We start from the raw sequence: 20,951 nt of genomic DNA on the forward strand, positions 1-20,951 counted from the left end.
GGAATAAGTAGCCGATAAGTAGGAATAACGGGTCCAGGCTGCCCACGGAAGGCAGCGATCCCAATTATTTCTGTTTTGATCCTGCCTTTCTTTTGGTCTCTGCCAGGCTCAGGTTTAAAGCGGGGGGGCTAGAGATAAGCAGCAGAGAAGGAACGCTTCCTGATGGGAAACACACTTGGCTCTGCCAGGAGATTAAAGGTCTCTCCTCACACAAAGCCTCTGCTTTTCAATCAACCCTAAATAGGCTCTAACAAGGCACAGCAATCAACCAGGCAACACATATCCATCCTCACCTGTCGACCTGGGGCGAGGAGAGAGATGTATTTCCCGGTTCCATCGTGTTAATTGTTAATCAAGATATTATAGGCACAGCCCCAAAGCTGTCCATCAGCCCCGGGCAGTGATGGATGTCCCGGCTCTGCTGTGCCAGCAGGGGCTGGCCCACCGTTCTGCCAGGGCTCTGCTGAGGCTCCAGCCTCGCAGACCCACTTCCAGCATCCCAGAGAGCAGTAATAAAGCCTGCTCTGGAAAGGCAGGGCCCTTTTGTTTAGTCCTCATTGAAAGCTCAGAGGAGTGACTGGGTAATGATGAATGTGCTCTTCCCTCGCCTCCAGGGTCCCACAGCGCAGCTTTGAACCACACAAATGCCTTTTGCTGCTCTCTGCTGTCCCTGGCACAGCTTTTGGGTAGGGAGGTGCTGCCTCAGACCTGGAGAACAGTGCAGCTGCAGGAGAGGCACATGGAGCCCACTGCAGCCTGCACAGCCACCAGTGTCCCCAAATACCAGCCTGTGACAGTGGAGAGGCTACCCAAGGAACCAGGACCCTCCCCACGGAGGGATGCAATAAAAATAAAAATCTATTCGATTATTTTTTCCTCCTTTTTGTGAGGCATCAGGCCCATCATTGCCAGCCAGGCAAGGGAGGGATTGTCCTGCTCTGGTCTGAGCTGGGGCAGCCTCACCTTGAGTTCTGAGACAGTTTTTGGTGCCACAACATCAGAGAGACCCAGAACTGCTCGAGTGCCAGAGCAGGAGCCAGGGCTGGGAAATGCTGGGGCTGCGGGGAGCCCCGTGCTGGGCTCGCAGCTCCCGAGCTTTCTGTGCCCATTGGTCCCTGGAGCTACGCTGTGTGGCCAAGCAGCCTCCAGCAGCTCCAGTAGGAACATTGGTGAGCTCTGGGCTTGTCCACGTGGGAATTTGGGTCAGAAATGGGTGAAGAGCTGTGGGAAGGATCCTGCATCCAAAGGGTGTCCTGAGGGGATCAGCCATCCAAGGCTGGGGCAGCCTCACCCTGAGTTCTGAGACAGTTTTTGGTGCCACAACATCAGAGAGACCCAGAGCTGCTCCAGAGTGCCAGAGCAGGAGCCAGGGCTGGGGAGGCTCTGGAGGGGCACCCGAGGGGCAGCTGAGGGCACTGGGCTGGCTCAGCTGCAGCTCAGGAGCTGAGGGCACAGCTCAGGGAAGGAGGGAACGGCTCCAGGGGCAGCTTTGGGATGGAGAGCAGGAAAGGTTCTTCCCTCCCCAGAGGTGCTGGCACTGCCCAGGCTCCCCAGGGCACTGGGCAGAGCCACAGCACTGGGTTTGACACCAGTTGTTACCAGTGGACTCAGAGCCTCAAGCTGGAGCCCCCAGGCTGTGCCAGCCCTGCTCCCTGGGGCTGAGCTCCCCTCCTTGCCCTGGCACAGGCACAGGTGGCTGCAGAGAGCTGCACACCCTGCTCCAGTCTGCAGCCAGCCACGAGGGATGGGCTCTTCTTGGAGAGCACTCTGCACCTCTGCAACAGCCACAGGCTAAAGACAAGGAAGTGAATGTGGATGGTGTGACCCCAGAGAGATCAGCATTCAGCCATTCTCAAGGTATCAGAAGAGACAGAATACAACATTGCCAATTCCAGCTGAAATAGTTGGATTTAAAGAAATTAAATTTGTCAGTTCATTAGTGTGCAACATAAGAATGAAAAATGCATTTCTATTTCCTGATCCACTAATCCACAATCCTCTGATCTGCAATCCCCAGAGACCCCAGGGAAAGACAAGAAAATCCACAGCAGCCCTTTGGTGTCTCTCCACAACTTCTGCAGGTCCTGCAGAGAGAGTTCAGCTACAGAGTCTTCCTCCCTGTACAAAATCCATCCCAACAAACCTGCTGCCATCCTAGGGGGCTCAGGCACAACACAAATCAAACTGCACTTGTCAGAGGGAGTGAGCACTGGATGTTTGGGGAGGTGCTGATGTCTCAGCTCAGCTCCCCACAGATCTGCAGGTTCAGCTCCTTTCCAGCAGTGCTCCCACTCATCAGGACAATTAGCAAGGTCCCAGTCACCTTCCTAACTGGGAGGGCTGTTCCTGCACCACAGGAGGAGGTGCTGGTGCCTATGAACAGACTGTCCTGGTTCCATCTGTACCTTTTTCCAGCTGAGGGACCCATGGATGCTGTTTGCTACCCAGTTTGTCCCAGCCAGACCAGTTCAGTGCACACACACCTGCCCAGCACACACAGTCACAGGCCCCCAGCCACGTCCACACCTTAAACCACCATCTCCACAGCCAATGTCAACTTCCCACACCAAACCCTTCCTTAAATTGCTCTCAGCACTCAGCCCCACTCAGCTGCCTCGGGGAGGCACCCACAGCCCTCTCTCGGCAGCACAACCTGTGCCAGACCAGCAGTGAGCACAGGTGGGAAATTGGGAATCCCCTGGGGCTGCCACCACTGCCCTGGCCATTCCCTTCATGCCCTCTCCAAACAGAAGTGCTGACATAGCTCCAGAACACATCTGGATTTGCCTTTACAAAGAAAAAAAAAAAACAAACAACAAACCCAGCTTTGCCTTTACTTGCTGCATCTCCCCAGCTCCAGAGCTGCTCATGCTGACCATGCAAAGACCACAGTTTGCACAGGGAGGTCTTGCTCCCAAAACATGATGGAGAACTCTCCTTTCTGCAACACCTTTTCCTCCTCCTATCCAGCAGAAAATGCTTTAAATGTCTGTGGCTTCAGACCCAGGAATATTCACTAGTGCTGAAACCACCACACATAAAAACACCTGGTGTTTCTTCACTACTCCCTTCCCTCTCACAGGCAAGGATGGGAAACCTGAGCAAACTGTGCAGGTCACACATGGAGCAGGATGCCAGAGCAGAGCCCAAACCCCGGGCCACTCTCACACCTCCACAGTCCCACGTTTTTTTGAGCATTCCTCAGAGCATTCCCCTCCTCCCTGCTCAACTCCCAGAGCAAGAATACCAGAGTCACCAGCACAGCTGCGGGAGGCTGGAGGCAGAAATAGAAGCTCATTACCAAGCACATCATCCCAGCAGGGACCCCGACATTGCCACCATCCCTCCCTCACCCCACTACACCTGGGCCACCCCACCCTCCTCCAGCCACCAGGAGGGGACAGCTCGGGGCTGGCACTGCCAGGTGACATCTGTGTGTGTCCCTCTGAGCTCTTCATGCCAACTGAATTGATCCCCAGGTGCTGCCAGGGTAGGACCAAGCCCTGACTCCACTGCACTCTCGAAGGTTTCAATTAATCATAAAGCAAATTCCATTTTGGGCTCCATCTGTCTTTATTCCTTCAGGGACTAATAATGCCTCACCGTGTGTTTTCACACACTAGATGAACTGAAATTAAGACAGATTTCAATATGAAGTACCCGAGAAGAAAATACATTTTTAAAAAAATCTCAGAGTCGTTACTGTTCTCAGCTTGGAAAAACACCTTGTTAAGAAAAAACAGCGGGGTATTAATTTGGAAAACAACTCAGGTGAGTTCCTGCTCGTTGCAAGACACACAAACAAGCTAAAATTGTGTTTAGGGGCTTTTATGAGAGAGATTGCATGGAAATGTGACACAACCTGCTTCCACAAGGAGAGAGGAACATGCAGAGCAGCACACACAGATTCCTTTGGCAGCCTCCAAGCACAGGGATGCAACCTGAGAGTTCAGAACCCAGAAACCCTCTCCAACCCTCCTCTTGCACTGACAGAAACAGATAAAACCCAAGAACCCTTGTGGTTCATCGGGTATGGCAGGCTGGAGCTGCCCAAGGCTTAGGGAAACCTCATCTACATGTCAGCACCTGGGGTTTGTGTTCCTTCCTCTGCAATCCTGTCCACTTCAATAAGGCAATTGCCATGTTGATCTGCTGCGTTATACAAAACAACAGCCCCAATTATTGATCTCAGCAGATGCAGCTAAGGATTAATGACCTGTCCCTTAGAAGTGCCACTGCAGGGCTGTGCCCACATCCCCTGACTGTCACTGGCACATCCCCTCCCTCCTCACCCACATGAGGTGACAGCTGAGGCTGGAATGCCCAAAGCCAGCTTCAGGATGATGACAGAAGGGAACAGTTCTGGTGAGCACCAGGAGGGAATAACTGAGGCAGCTGTTCTGTGGAGAGCAACAGTGACAGGACATTCTGCATGACCCACATTTCTCCTGGGCTCCAGATAACACACCTCACTGCAGGAAGAGCCCTTCCTCTCTCCCATCCCCTGTGCTCAAGACATTCAGAGAAAAAGAGAGACAGTCTGGAAAGGATGGTTGCAAGAAATTATACAATGTGCTCTGCCTTGAATTCATAAGAGACATGTGAGACGTGAGAAGAGCAGAGTGCTGAGGGGCACGAGGCTTCTGATGGAAGCCAAGATCCTTTGATGGCAGCCTTCTGGAACTGGCTGCAGTACCTTGGAAACTCATTAAATGCAGCAGAAAGGACAAGTGACGTACATCTATTGATGCTCTGAGCAGCAAATTAGTTTTCAAATCTATTCAGGACTCCCGCAGTGGCATGGAGGGGCTGAGCCTCGGTGGGAAGCGGCTGCCAGAGCTTTCTCCAGCTCACTGGGGATCCCAGCTGCCCTCAGGGAGGGGCTGCCACTGGCCCAGCTCCACAGGGACATCAGGTGGCCAGGGACACCTGCAGGGCTCAGAGGGCTGCAGGGCTGCCCAAGCCAGGGAGTCACCCCCACAAAACATGCCAGGCTGCTCCCAGGGCTTTGCTGGACATCTGCTTCCAAGCAGGAAAAACATCATCTAAAACAAAGGCACATCAAAACCCAGCTCACAAGAAGAATGTCAGCACCTGAGGGAAGAGCAAGTAGTTAAGAGTGATGAGGAGTTTCTTCAGAAAGAGATAATTTCCAGTAAGCTGTTGTTTTCTCTCCAACACCTGGAGAGCCTGGAAGCAGCTGAGGTTGGCAGCAATCTGGTGGAAGGCCAGAGGAACTGTCTGCATGGATGAATAATCACCTGTTTCAGTGAATCTTTAAGCACATGAACAGACAGATGAGAGAAAACTTATCAGAGCACTGTATGGAGAGAACAGGTAGGCTGAAAGATGCCAACCTAGAAATGAGGTTGATCCCCCTTGAGTCAGGACAGCCAAGGGCCATTCTTGGGTGCCATGGGAGCCTGCAGTTGCTGGTTTGTGTGATTTTGCCTCCTATGAAAGATTTGCTGCCCTTTCCTCAGAACAAGGAGAGGAGTGGGGGAGAAAGTATGGCTAAATCCAGAAGAGAGGCCACAAGAGGCAAGGGCAGCCCCACAAGACCCCTCTGACGGCCCAGTTTTGCCAGCTGGCAATGAAATCCAACAACAGCCACCATCAGGAAGGGGCAGGAGGGTGCAGACAGCAGGACCTACAGAGGAAGAGGTGGGATTTGCATCTTCCCACAAGGGCTCAGACAGTGGCTGCAATCATATGGGTCAATGCTGGTCCATCCCAAACCCTGCTGGGAGCACCCACTGAGGCTGGACCCTGCATTTCCCACTCCTCTTGTTCATCCCATTCTTCCCTTCTTTGTTCCACTCAAAACTTTTGTCCACAGCTGCCACAGCTTCCTGCACACCCTGAGCCAAGGGCAGATGCAGAGGCCTCCTCTTGCACCTATTGCTTGGAGGGAATGCAGAGAACATACCAAGACCTGGTGTTATGGGTTATGTTTTGACTAGCTCCTCTCCCTACCCCCCACCATGGAGCTGCCGGCCCCTCCCCCAGGCTGTTTTATCTAGGCGGGTGTTTTTCTGCTGGCTGGCTTGCTGCTTTTGCTGCTTTAGCTGCTGCTTTAGCTGCTGCTTTAGCTGCTGTTTTAGCTGCTGCTGCTGCCGCTGCCGCCCCCCTCCCCCACCCCTCCGCTGCTTTAGCTTCATGGTGGGGGTAGGGAGAGGAGCTAGTCAAAACATAACCCATAACACCTGGGAAAGTCACAGCAGGTCAGGAAAATCATGTAGGTGGTTAGGGAGGGAAATCTTTGAAGCCTGTGAAGCCATTAGCAGAGTGTACAGCCTGTAGTAAAAAAGATAAAGAGAAAACATGGGATCACAGAGTCATTTGGGCTGGAAAATTCATCCACGATCATCAAGTCCAACCACTAATCTCACAGCACCATGTTCACTGCTACACCATGTCCCCAAGTGCCAAATCTGCATGGCTTTTCAACCCCTCCAGGCTTGCTCCAGTACTTCACAAGCCTTTCAGTGAAAACATTTCCCTAATCTAAACCTCCCCTGGCAGAACTCGAGGCTGTTTTCTCGTGTTCTTGTTACTTGGGAGAAGAGACCAGCCCCTGCCTGGCTGCAGCCTCCTGGCAGGGTGGTGTACAGAGCAAGAAGGATGAATAAATAGTGGCTGAAGAGACAGAGGAATGCATGTTGTGTCCAGCTACAGAACCACGTCTGCACTGGGAAACAGCAATTTTGGGCTGTTTTTTTGGCAGAAAGTGATTAGGTAAGCAGCCTGAACATGTATTTTAAATGGAAACCAGCACAATAACTCAAAGGCTTTAGCAGAGAGCATTTACTAAACACGATGAGACAGAAACAACATGTTTTATATAATGCATGAGCTGGCTGTGATGAGTCTTTCTGCTGAAGCTCTGCTGGTACAGCTTCCTGGTGCTCCCCACGTCTGTCCCAGCCCTGGGATGTTCTCTGGGGCTGTGTTTGCAGGGCAGGACATCTCCCAGAGCTCACCGCAGTGCACTGAGGAGGCCCTGCAGGCTCTGGGGACACCCAGTGCAGTGGGAAGGACATGGGGGGACAAGGTCACCTGTCTGAGCCCAGGTGAGGGGGAGAGCCCAGCTCCATGGGGGAGCTCACGGGGGAGGTGAGGCCAAACATCCCATCCCACCCCACCCCCTGCTTCACCTCTGTCACAGCACCAGCCCAGCCCTGAGAGCTCTCTCCAGAATTCCCATGCCCATGTTTCACAGATAGGACAATGTCCTCAGCCTGAACCCAGTCCCTGGGGCTGAGGCCAGGATGTCCATCCCACCTTGTCCCCTCTCCTGGGAAAGCACACCTGGCACGAGGCAAGGAGCTGACCCCATCCTCTGCCACTTCCAGCCATCAGCATTGCCCCAAAAATTTCTCCCTCAAAAAAACCCAGGAGCAAACCTTGGATTCTAGACTTTTCCCTCCTTGTCTTCCTGAGAGCACAGGATGAAAGTTTACTCTTTAATTGTTAATTACACTTCCTTGTTAGATTTCAGAGGCTGAAAAATGTTTAGGGATTTATTCTTCTGTGTAATTAACCACAATGATGAAACACCCATTTATACTGCACTGCAGTTTTTGTTAAGGTTATTCATAATGGGGAAAGGCTAAATAGGTTGAGTTCATTATCATTACAGAAAAAAAATTGAGGTGACCCAATCAAATTAATTTGAAATTAAGTGCAGTGAGGCTGATAACTCCACACAAGTCAGGAGGTTCAAATAAAAATAGAGAAGACAATCTTCAAAGCTACAAATTATAAGCAGTCATGGAGTGGAGCCGGAATTACTGCAACTGGGAGATGGCAAACACATGGTGTGGGCAAACAGGGCCACTGAAAAAATCAGGGAAAATGGATAAAGAGAAGGGCAAATACTGCAGGATGTAAAAGGAGAAGAAGCTGGAGGATGAAGGGATGAAGATGGATTGGAAATAAATGGGTAGGGACAGTGCTTGTTAAGCTAACCAGATTTATTTCTCTGCACAGAAATTCTTATGTCCTTACAAGACAGCATGGAAGCAAGGTCTTTAATTTTACTTTTCCTGGGTTTATTGCTTGGGCCTCTGTGTTATTTAACACCAGTGAGCACCAAACAGTTTCAGTGCACAGCTGGACCTGACTCAAACCCCTTAAATCTGTTGAAAGCTCTTTCCTCTTGACAGAGGGCCCTGGAGGAGCTGCTGCTTCTCCAGCAGAGCTTCTCCTGTGCTCTGGAAGGATTGAAACCACCAAGGGCCTGATGGACAAGGACACAGCATTCCCACATCCCTCTTCCCTCAGGAAACACAATGGAAAAGCTGGAGCAAAGCCAGGTGGACCCCAGGATGCTGAGCTCTGCTGGACACCCCAGCACAGCAGGAGGAGACAGAGCCCATCACTCAGGGAGCTTCTCTTGAGAAGCAAACACACTCTGTGCCTCTCTTGGCTTTCCCAAAGTGGGGCAAGCTCTGAATGAGCCTCAGAGCAGGACAAATAATGGTGAGTGGGATATTCAGGGTGCTTTAGGGGGTTTAACAGCTGGGAAACTCCTGTGTGTGGCTACAGGATTGTGCCTCAGTTATCAGCAGTGATGAGTTTCCTCCCAAGCCTTTACCAAGTCCTGTGGCAGTATTTTAGCACTCAGGGAACAGTGAGAGCCCAGCAGTGCTGGGTTTGGGCAGAGGCTGTGCTGGGACTGCCCTGTGCCCTTGTAGGACACATGGCAACTATGGGACCATCAGTGAGACATCCTTGTCCCTGGCCACCCCACTGGGTGGGGTTTTAAAGGTCTGGCCAAAATGCCACAAGTCTCTCACTGCAGCTACGAGTGGCTGCCCTCCCAGTTCCCCACTCTGGCCAGGCCAAAATCTCACTGCTGAGCCTTCTGCCTCATCCCCAGGAAATACAAACTGCTTCCCTTTGCCTTGTAGGTCCCACAGCTGAACTTCTCTCCATCCTCACCTCCAACTCACCCCTAAGTGCACGGGGAGCATTTGAGATAAAGCTACAGGAAGGCATTCAACATAAATTATTATTTCCCTTCTAAACGGATTACAAAAATCCTTTTATTACAAAATACTAAAATGTTCAAATTATCGGTGTGGAAAAACATTTCCTGTAGGTAAAGTTTTCAAAAATGGAGGTTTTAATCACAAGCATAATCCTTTCTGGCTAACATTTCCAGTCTTGTGAAACATGGAGATACAGATTGCACAGAGGCCTGACTGTGCCACGAACAAAAGGGAGATGCTGCCTGTAAATAGCTCAGAGGATATCAGAAGACACTTCTCTCATCAGCAATCTTTTTTAGCTTAATATAGCTCCTCTTTGCATAAAACATTGACATTTTTGTAATGTTTGGACCCAATGGTGCAAATGCTGACTGTCATGCAAACGTGCTGGAGTGTACCTTCAAAATATGCAGGAACATTTTACAGACAGTAGTTTCACTTGCCTCCAAAATGCTGGATCTTAATATTTCATACTTATATATATTTAAATGTTAGTACCACAGGATAAATGCTAACATGCTTTTATGCTAATGCAATCACTGGAAATCCAGATAATGCTGTGTATTGGCATATACTGTTAGTGAATTATGGATACCTAAATGCACAACCCCACATGCCTAGCAATTATTTTTGTTAGTGCATTTAACTTTTATTTGCAATCAGAGCACTTGAGGATTGTTCAAATGAAGTTTACTTTTGCAAACTGCTGAATGGAAAAACATTTTGTTAAAGGCTTAAAACCAGTAAGAATGTGATGAGGTTTTAGACTTGCAATAAGGGCACTGCTCAGAGAACTCCACCAGATGGAACAATGTTTGATTTGGTCACAGAATCAGCAATTAAAACCCAAATGCCTCAAGTGAAGGACATATAAGAGAAACATGAGATGAAACTTTGATTTCCTCCCTGTCAGGTGAAGAAATCTGCCTGTCCTGTGGCAGGGGCTCACAGATGGCTGGCAGGAGGTCAGGTCCTGGCAGCTGGACCCCAGGACTCTGTGCCCTGAGGTCCAAATCATGCTGAGCTCTGGCTTCTTTTCAAGTCCGTTTCAAGCCAAATAAATAGGAGCAATATCAAGAAGGAGAAATCCTGAGCTGGCCCTGTTGTACCTCCTCCTCCTGCCTTTGCTGATCCAAGTCTTGGCCAGCCCCCTGGCCTATTGGCTCCAGATGCTGTTGCCCTGGAAAACCCTTTTATTCCAAAGAGCTTCCAGCATAGCCAGAGCTCTGAGCCAGGTCCTGGCAGGACCACATGCAGGCAGGACCTGGCTGCTGCAGCTGCTTGTTCCATCCCTTACCTGCTTCACTATCTGAGCAGAGTCAAGAACAATGCAAATCTGGAGAAGATCTGGGCATCACTGAGAGATAAAAGGTTCTGGATGTGACCCAGGCCTGTCTGGAATTCCACTGTGTCCTGTGGTTTCCTCCTGAGTTAAACACTTGCCTGCAGACAACGCCAAACTCCCAAATTGAGCTGTGCCAGGAGTTACTGACCTCCCATGCCAGGCTCTGGAGCTGCTGTCATCATGCCCTGATTTCCCTCTGGAAATGTTTGACTGGCTTGAAACCTGAGCCAGCCTGGCTAAGAGAGCTGGGAGGTGGCCACAGAGCCCTGTGGTGAGCAGCAGAGCATTGCCTCTTCCCAGGCTCAGCATACAGCACAGGACCTGACACCAGCCCCAGGCACAGAGCAGATCATGTCCCTGCAGCCCAGCGAGCTGTGACACCTCTGGGGATTTACTGGAAAGCCCTACCAGCTCTCTAAGGCTCCCAGAAAAACCAGGAGGGAAGGGAATAAACAACAAACCATCAGAAACACACAAAATGCTGTGTGAAGTACCTGAAATGCCCCCAACAGTTTAACTAGAGCATGGAGTAAGCTGAGAAAATGTATGAACAAACGAATTAAGCAGTGAGCACACAGCAGACAAGTTGGCATGTAGGTGTCTACTGAGAAAGCTTATGCACAGCAAGGGGAGAAAAAGCAAACTCAAATCAAGGCATAATATCCCTCACATTTTGGAACAGAGCTCTCAGACAATGCATCATCCAAACCACTCCAAATTACCATCTGCCAGAATGTCCTTCAAAGAAAAAAGGTCCACAAGTTTACAAAGCAGCAGTTTAATGTTGTCATATCAGATGAGAGGTTCTCTCCAAAGAAGATTTTTGCACTTGAGTGGGAAATATTACACAAAAGTATGACTCTCGTGGCCACTGCTACACTGTCAATTATCATGTGACAATGAATTTTTAGGGTTTTGCTATGTCATGTCAGGTACATCTGGAGAGAAGCTCTTTAACAGCCTTGTCATTTCACAAGTCACCTGCAAGTGTTCCCAGACCCTCTGCATGCTGTTCTCTGTATGTATAAAGAGTCTACATAAAAAACCTGAGCAAACCACTCCAGTATTGTTTCAGAGATTGAGATACACCAGACTATGAAGAGCAGGTCTTGTTTCTGGTGTCTCTTCCTGTCACCACTAAGTCAGTCTCTGTTTCAGACAGAGAGCTGGATCCTTTTCTGCTGTAAATCTGGCTACCTGCTCCTGTCCACGAGGGCCCAAATGCTGAGGGCCAACTGCACTGCATACCAGATGCCAAATAAATGCAGGGCTGTGGACCATGTGTTAGACTAAGCCATAAATAATTTATGATGCTGGAGAAGGTGACTGTATTTTTAGGTGTAGAAATATGCAGATAAAACAGTCCTGACCTTCAATTTTCACTCTGCACTTCTGATCCTGAAGTTTGAGTCTATCCAATGCATTTCTAAAGCCTCTGCACCTCTGAATGTGCAAATTCACATACACATGCCCTGCACAGCCCCAAAACCCATAAATCAAAAAGGGGGCACCAAGAAAACCCCTGAAGTCCCCAGGATACCTCCTGCACCACTGCACATGATGCCCCAGCATGAGGCAGAGCAGATCCTTCCTGTGAACTCCAAACATCCTGCAGGTCAGTCTCCTCTGGGTTCTGGTTGCTGACCCTACTCCTGACCCCTTTGATGTCAGAGCCACATGTCCATGGGGCCCAAACCCTGCTGAAAGAACACAGGAGCTGCTCAAACCAGCACCTTGCCATCCTGAAGCAGCCCAGGAGCAAGGAAGAGGAAGGACAAAGATGTTCTCTGGGGTGCTTGTAACTGAACCCTCCTTCACATCTTCCTCCAGAAAGGACTGCCAAGGGAAGAGAAGGAGAATTATTCCTTGCTTGGGCTCTGAACAAACAGGAAGCCTGGGGAAATCAAGAAACAATCCTAGATGTGACACCACATGACTTGTGGGTATCCAGTGAGCCAGATGAGGACACACTGAGGGGAAGGGATAATGGGTGTTGCAAGGGCTGGGCAGGACACAAGACAATTTTGTGGTGTGTAACAACAGAGGTATCAGTCTCTGCCATCAGCAATAAACCAAGAGGGGCGAAGAGGGGCACAGAGAGTAGGTCTCGCCTGGGCAGGGCAGTCTCACCTGGACAGGGCAGTCTCACCTGGGCAGGGCAGTCTCACCTGGACAGGGCAGCTCCCAGGACAAAGGCAGCATGTTCCTTCAGCGAGGCATCACTGCTGTTCAGCCCTTCGATCACCAGCTGGAGCCCACCCAGGGACAGGAAATCCTTGGCATTGTCCACCTGGGAGAGAGCAGGTCCTGTCAGCACAAACCCCCAGCCCATGGAGAACACCTCCCTTGACACACATAGCTTCCCTTCCCTCCTGGAAAGGCTGAGCTGGAGCAGAGAGCAGCCAGAGCAAAAGGAATAAAATCTGTATTTATTGAAAGGATCCACCTTGGGCAGTGCAAGAGCCCGGCCGGGGCTGCACCCAAATCAAATCCCAGATGGATCCTGGGCACCAGTTTTACACTTTTATCAGTTTTGGTTCATCTCCACATTGGGGTCAATGATCCAAGCACAGCCCCAGGCTATGCAGTCTCAGCCCCTGGCTTTGCCCCTTTCCCTCGCTGCTGTTTCTGATTTTTGGGTACCAGTTGTCCTTGATTCTCTGGCTAGAAGGGAATTGTTTTCTCTGTGAAGAGAACTTACTAACACCTAATATGAAGTTTCATAGTTAGACACTAAGCAGCAGAGATTCTGAAAAATAGAAAAGCTAAAACCCAAGGCAACAAACCAGCATTTTAAAGGAATTAAAAATCTCAAGGGAATGACTGAGCTCTGCACAGTCCAGCAATGTCACAGCTCCACAGGTAGAGTGTCCTCATGGACACTGTCACACACAGATGGCATTCCTGGAAACTCAAATACTTTGATTATAGCTATCCAAACTGTTCTTGACACTTGTTTTGGTAATTCAGGTGATGCCAAAACCTTGGTATATCTGCTGATGTCAAAAAACTCCTTTGCTCTCCCCTGAGCAGGCCTTTACTGGGGACCCAGGGAACTGCATGTTTTGCAAATGCAGTTAATTAATTGGTGCTGTAATTGCAGTACCAGGGATGTTTAGGAGCCTGACAGCACCAACAGGGTGCACAGGGCGCATCACAGTGAGGAGCATGGGCAGTTCTGGGAGTTCTCCATGAGTTCCATCAACACCTTTCCATGGACAAGGAACGAAAAAAAAAACAGTCCCTGCTTGGAGGGGTCAGCCAGGAGCTTCCCCAGGGAGCAGCTCCACAATGACTTTTCTAACAAACAATAATGGATTAACTGCCATAGGGAAAAGTTTACACATTACTGGGGACTCATCAGCCTCTGGCTCTAAGTGGATCAGGGGCTAGCCAGGCACAGCCCCAGCGGGCATCTGCTCGTGGAGAGGAGATCAGAAAAGGCTCTGAGTGCTCACAGACAGCATTTACAGAAACAGCACTAAGTACTTCAGGTACAAAATTCAGTCCAAAGGCAAATCGATGCATTTTGGTATTCAATGATTTTTTTTTTTTTTTTTCTTTTTTTTTTTTTTTTTTGTTTCTTTTTTTTTTTTTTTGTTTAAAAGGGTATCTGATGAATGCTCAGAACTGCCCGCACAGAAAAATCAGGTTTAGAAATTCGACATTTCTCATCCCTGAAAGACAGGCAGGCAACAGCAATCATTGGCAGATGGAAACAGAATATAAAAATGTACTATCAGCAGGGCAAGTGACCCCCTGAGGGGGTGGGACAGGACAAACACCACAAGCCATGCAGGGCATGTGGGACACTCTTCTAGTCAATGACTTCATGCTCAGTGTTATATTTATCTCAACCATGTACCTTCATCAAAATTGGCCCTCAGTCAGTATTTCAGGTACCCAGGAGAAGGAAGAGGCTTTGTGTCCTACGGGTCTGTCGTTACCAACCAAAGCAGGAGCTGGGGAGCTCCAGCTCATCTCTGCTCCCCCACGGGACAATACCCACCTGGCCCTCTGCAAAGCTGCTCTCTGCAGGTCTGCTGGGGCTGATTCAGGATTTGCAGCAGCTTTTGTACCCTTTCAGATGCTGCTCTTTTAACTGTTCCTATAAACCAGGCCTGCCAGATCTCTCACTTTTCTGCAGACCCTTCTTTGTCTACAAAGAAATCTGTGCAGCAACCCAATTTCAGCTGCCAGTGGGTCTTTTTATTACTCAGCCTCTGTAAAAACTGGTTTAGTGCTGGAATTGGATGTTGACTTCTGCACGAGAGGGAATGTATGGACAGGCAGGAATTTGCATCCAGCACCTGGTGTGGTAAAACGAAGCCACTGCTGTAACAGCAGAGTCCTTGGTGCTGCCCCAGCATGAGTGAGACAGCACAACTGCAGAACAGAAATTGGGCTGTAAAGCTCATGCTGAAGGTGTGTTTATCTTTTTTTAACCAGTCTGTCGTGAGAACTCCTTCTCTCACTCGCTGTTTTAAAACCAACAGAATCCCCAAACTCAACAACTTGAAGGTATTAACCTCTCTGGGGAGCAGCAGATGCTGTGAGGCAGCAGCTCCTACCTCGCTTCAGTCCACTGAAATCGGCACAGAGAAAAACCAAAGATCAAAAGAGCTCTTGAGTAAAGTACACAGGCAAAGCAGGCGAGGAGGGCGATGGGAGAAGAGCAAATATGACAGCAGTTATTCAGGGAGCAGGTTTGAATTGGAGGAGATGGAAAATAGGGAGGGAGGGTGAGAGAGGAAATGTTAGAAAACAAGAGCGAGGGAAAGCAGCATGTCAACCGCACGCGATGGAGAGGAAATTAGCAGAGAGAGATGGTGTAGCATGTCAGAGAGAGGAGAGAGAAAGATAAGCAGAGTAAATAATTGAGAGAAAAAGCCTGTGATGCCTGAGAAGGGTCTTGGCTCCACACACTGCTGTGCAAGCACCGTGAATGCTGTTTATGAGCACCACTCTGCCCTCTTCACATTTGCATTTGGGTTTTATGTGTTAACCCAGCCAGCCAAACCTTCCTGCTCCTTCTCCAAACCAGGCTCCCAAACATGCCAAGCTGAATCGTGGCTGAGGAGAAGCAAAGCAGAGCTGGCAACCACAAGCTGAGCAAAGGCAGAGCCCCTGGGCTGACTCTTCAGAGGCAGCAGGGAGCATCTCCCCGGGCTGGCCACTGCCCACGGCTGCCAGGGCTCCAAGGCACCAGCTGCCCACACCCCACTGCTCTGGGGGCTCCTGGCCATGCCACAGAGCAGGCAGCAGCCTTGGCTTACTCACCCTCCAAGGCATGGCATCTTCCACTCCACAGGGCATCCCGAGCCTCAGAGGCAGCAGAGGGTGCCCAGGAGCTGAACAGCATGGTACTGCTCTGGTGGAGGCTGGGCAAGGTGGGACCAGCAAAGTGGCCCCACAGGTGAGCCACCCACACCTGCAAGGGTGCCCTGCTCCCAGGGCACAGCTGGGACTCCTTGCAGAGCAGCCCTGACAGCTCAGCCCCTCCAGGGTTATGCGGCACCAGCGTCCCTTGGCTGCTGTTCAGTAATTACATTAAGCCAGTGCTGCTAAAGTCAGTCCCAAGCAGAGATAATGCTCTGGACGCATTCAACTGACTGGAAGAAGAAAGAGGAGGAAAAGCCATGCTGGCTTAGAGACAAGTCATATTTCTTATCAGCTTCCTGCCTGACGAGAAGGTGCTGCCCAGCCATCTGCCCCGAGAGCGGGGGCACAGAGCAGCGCTGTGATGGGCACACAAAGAGCCTCTGTGCCCTGCCAGCTCCTGCCAGTCCCCCTCTCTGACCCCTTTGATGCTGCATGTGCTTCCCTTTGATGCTCCTCTGCCATTCGGAAATGTTTGCCCCATCCTGTGCTGCAGGAATTTTCTGCTGGAATAGTGCAGACCACTGTGCTGGAATCCAAAGCATCCCAGGGTGTTTGGGGGTTGCTTTTTAGCTGGAATCCAAAGCATCCCTGGGCGGTTGGGGTTTGCTTTTTAGCACTCTGGCCTGATGCTCTGGCACCCTTAATCAGGCAAGATTAGCCCTGAGTACAAACACGAAGCTCTCTGGGCTCCCATTGTTCACAGTTATTCTCTGAGTCACACAGATGCAGTCAGTGACACAAAAGCCGGGAGAACAAACAGCAAGGAAGGCTGTGCATGCCCACAGCAGCGATTCAGGGTGGGAATTCAAGACAAAGAGCCCTGGAAATAACACTTCTGTCAGCTGGCACACGGACTGCCTCTCTCACAGCAGCAACGCTTCAGCTACCTGCCCCCAAAAATACCACATTTGGTTCAACAAGTGCTGTTCCAGTGAAAAGGCTTGCACTGGCACCTCCCAAGAGTTGTCCCATTCACCCTCTGGAATGACAAAATGCCACTGGAAACTGTCCCAGTGCACTCCAGGCTCTCCCAGTCACCAGGCAGGGAGAAGCCAAGTCCCTTCCCACACAGCAGAGCAGAGGCTGGATGCCCAGACACCCTCCCAGGGGTGGCACCAAGGAAGGCACCAAGCCCAGGGGAGCAGAGCTCTGAGCCTGCAGCTGCATCCAAGGGGAGGCAGGAATGTGTGAGCTGAAAGCAGAGCAAGACAGATCAGAGGGAGGGGGGGAAAGTGTGAGCACAAACCCAAGGAAGCGAGATGCCAGGAAATATGTTCACCCTCACACAGAGCTAATTAGCACAGTGAGGCTCTGAATGCCACTGCTTACTCACACCAGGATAAAACTGGGGCTTTTGGGTGGCTGTAGCCCCCCCTGGTACAAAGACATTCTCTGTGAACTGATGTAAGGGCACCTACCCTCAACCATGGCAGCTTTCCATGGAAGCAGGCAGAAAATAATTATTTTCTTAGCAGCCACCATTCTACTTACCCAAAAATGGCAGCTGAAACCCCATTTTGTAACATTAAGCAGATAAAAGAGGAAAAAGAGAGGATAAGAAAACCAGCCTGAGAACAGACAACAAATCAGGCAACCACCGGGATGCTGCTGTCTCCTGGCACGGGCGGAGATTAATTCCAACCTGGATATAAAATAAGCCTGCACTAGTCCTCTGCTGTCTGTTATTGTCCCAGGATTATGGTAATTAAGCAATTTGTATTACCTGATACTGATAAGAAAAATAAAACCCCGTTTATGACACCGTATCCCCTGGATTTTACATGGTAGTTACTGAGCCATTCTTGTTACCTGGTGAACATAATATTCGAGATCATAAAGTGCTGCTACTTTTTCATCCAGCGTGGAGGCAGAGCTGTTGAATTTGCTGATTAATTTAACCATAATTTCATAATCTGTTTCTATCTTCATGTTCAGCTTTTCAAACTCTTCCTTCAGCTGCTCTATGGGCCGGAACTTCTTCCTCACCTCTTCCTCCCGGGCCTTGGAAACAGAAGGAGGAAACCAAATGTGAGACAGGAGATGGAGAGAGACAAGACAGACACAGAAAGGGATGCCAGCCCCAAATGTGCAAAGGGAAGCTGGCTGGCTGTGCCCATGGATTTATTGCTGTGCATCAGAGGTGCAGGGGCAAGGCTGGAGGCTCCTTCTGAGAAGCCCAGGAATTCAGTTACCTGTGAGATACTCAGTGTGAGTGAGCAGTAAGGTTTTGTGCACCACTGCTACATCTATAGAGTATTTATACACCACTGCTACATCTATACAATATTTGTACACCATTTCTACATCTATAGAATATCTTTGTACGATTTCTACATCTATAGAGAATTTGTGCACCATTGCTGCATCTACAGAGCATTTACACATCAATGCTACATCTACTGAACATTTGTGCATCACTGCTACATCTACAGACCACTTGTAGATCACAGCTACATCCACAGAACATTTGTGCACCATTTCTACATCTATACAGCATTTGTGCACCACTTCTACATCTCCATACCACTTGTGCAAAATTTCTACATCAATGCACAATTTGTAGACCACTGCTACATCTCTACACCATTTGTGCATCATTACTACACAATTTGAAAATCACTTTGACATCTACAGACCATTTCTGCATCACTGCTACGTGTGTAGAACATTTCTGCATCACTGCTACATTTCCACACAATTCTACATTTATAGACCACTTCTGCACCATTTCTACATCTCTACACCATTTGTGCATCACCATTTCTACATCTCTGCACCATTTGTGCATCGTTTTCACATCCCATTTCCTTCCTGCTCAACATCAAGCCCAGGGACAGCAGCACTGCTCTTCTCTCTTTGCCTACAAGTAGATATTCTCAAAACCTGACTGCAAAAAGACCTGAGCCACATCCCTGATCTCACAGCTGAGCCTCTCTGGAGTTGGAATATAAGGAGTATAAGGAATATAAGGAATATAAGGAATATAAGGAATATAAGGAATATAAGGAATATAAGGAATATAAGGAATATAAGGAATGTTTATCTGAACCACAATCACTTGCAGAGAAAGGAAGTGCAGCTGCTGAGGCACTGAGAAGCTGAGGAACATTTCTGTGCCCTGAGCAGGTTTTGGTGGCTTTGCTGCAGGGCCACTCCTGTCAGAGCCCCCTCTGTGCTGGTGACAGCTTTGCTCTTGGGGACACCAGCCCAGGAACATGAGCAGGGCCCAGTACTGGGCCAGTGGGACCCCTCTGTGCACAGGGACCCCCAGCCCTGTGGCCATGCCAGAACCCCCAGAAACACCAACTTCTGGAAGCTGTTTGCTGCCTGCTCTTTCCAGAAACTGAACCATCCCCTTCCTTTCCCATCCCAGGAAAATTCCACCTCTACCTCAGCCATAGATCGTTTCCTACACCTCAATGAAGAGAAATGTTCTTCTGGACTTCCTTCACCAAAAACACCCCCACAGCCCCAGAACAGATCCCAGGGCTATTGTTAAACCTTCCTCAAACACTACACAGCACCCAGGACCATCAGCCTCCCATCTCTGTGGTTTAGGCTCCCTGCACTGCTCCTGTTCATCTCCCCCTCCTCCCTCCACAACTTTGGGAAGCACAGAGCTCCCAGGCTTTGGTAATTCCCAAGGCCAGTGCTGTCCATGGGGTGTTGGACACCCCCAGAGCTGATGCCCCCTGTGGTCACAGTGAAGGTGTTGGCTGCCACAGGAAGCCACAAAGCTGCTGAGGGTACTAGAGCACCTCCCCAAGAGTAAAGCTGAGAAAGTTGGGGCTGTTGAGGCTGGAGAGGAGAAGCCTGTGTGGAAACCTCACTTTGCGCTAAGTAAAGAGGCTGCAGGGAAGCGGGAGGGAGACTCTTCCTCAGGAACTGTAGTGATGGGACAAGGGGGAATGGGATCAAACTGAGAGACAGTTGAAACAGATTTGATGATGGGAATAAGTTCTTTACTGTGAGGGTGGCTGTCCCTGACACAGGGACCTGTGTGGAGAGGCTGTGGGTGCCCCATCCCCAAGGACATCCAAGGCCAGGTTGGACAGGGTCTGGAGCAGCCTGGTGTGCTGGGAGGCTGCTCAGGCTGGAACCAGATGATCTTCAGGGTCTCTTCCAAGCCAAACCATTCAAGGGTTTGATCATTCTATGGTTCCACCTCCCAGTGTGGAGTGCCCCTGAAACTTCTGTGACATCACAGCTCGCAGAGGGTTCCAGGTGGAAGGTCCAGGAGCTGGTTACCAGCACAGCAGACACTTCACCTGCTGCCAGCAGTCTGTTCTCACTCGCTCTTCGCTCTCTCCATCGGTGCTGAGCTGCTCCTGCTGCCTGGACTTTTCCTGCTGCCTGCATTGGAGCACCAACCCCAGCAGGATGAGCACTGCTGTTCCTGTGGAGGTACAGTGCCATCCCAGGGAGGGGACACCCCCACTGCCCGGGCAGGCTGCAGCCCTGTGGGCATGGATGCTGGGGGACAGGACCCCAGTCAGGTTGTGCTGCCTCATGTAGGCTGCCAGAGACACCAGGGAGAACGTGGAGCTGGAGATGGTGAAGGACAGAGAAGAAATGATGGAGGTGGACGTGGAGGAGGCTGATGAGAGCATGGAAGTCGACGAGAAGGACGACACCGAGGCCATGGAGGTCGACGAGAAGGACGACACCGAGGCCATGGAGGTCGATGAGAAGGACGACACCGAGGCCATGGAGGTCGATGAGAAGGATGAGGAAGAGCCCATGATCCTAGGATGAGGACAGAGCCTCAGGAGCTTGACCAGCAGATGCTCCCATGCCCTGCCCACAGGCAGTGCCCAGGCTGGGGCTGGGTGGCCCTGCTCAGGGACAAGGCTCTGCTGCTTTCTTTCTTCCGGGGCTGTCAGGAACTATGGGCACAGATATGACCCCTCTGTAAATATGTTCTACATGTTAGAGGTTGTTTTGTATGTACGTTTGGAAGACTGCTTTTGTATCAGCTTCGAAGATTTTTACTGTGGAGACTTTGAAGATTGTTATTGCATAGGCTACGAAGATTGTTACTGCATAGGCTCTGAAGACTTTATACTATAGGCTACGAAGATTGTTTTTGCATAGGCTCTGAAGATTAATATAGCATAGACTTTGAAGACTGCTATAATATAGACTTTGAAGATTGCTTTTACATAAACTGCAAAGATTGTTATAGTATAGGCTCCGAAGATTGTTGTAGGATAGGCTCTGAAGATTGT

The 20,951-nt window shown here is 50.0% G+C and overlaps 1 protein-coding gene across 1 annotated transcript in view; it reads right to left on the reverse strand.

The window, feature by feature from the left end:
• The window catches only part of SIL1 (SIL1 nucleotide exchange factor), a 77,702-nt gene that overhangs the window by 18,237 nt on the left and 38,514 nt on the right, over positions 1-20,951 (reverse strand). The window contains exons 5-6 of the mRNA XM_079319787.1: positions 17,533-17,724; positions 12,510-12,631 (exon numbers count right to left, since the gene is read on the reverse strand). Of these exons, the coding sequence (XP_079175913.1) occupies positions 12,510-12,631; positions 17,533-17,724 (314 nt within the window). The remainder of the gene's footprint in view (positions 1-12,509; positions 12,632-17,532; positions 17,725-20,951) is intronic.

The sequence above is a fragment of the Erithacus rubecula genome (assembly GCF_903797595.1).
Source record: "Erithacus rubecula genome assembly, chromosome: 16".
Classification (NCBI taxonomy): domain Eukaryota; kingdom Metazoa; phylum Chordata; class Aves; order Passeriformes; family Muscicapidae; genus Erithacus; species Erithacus rubecula.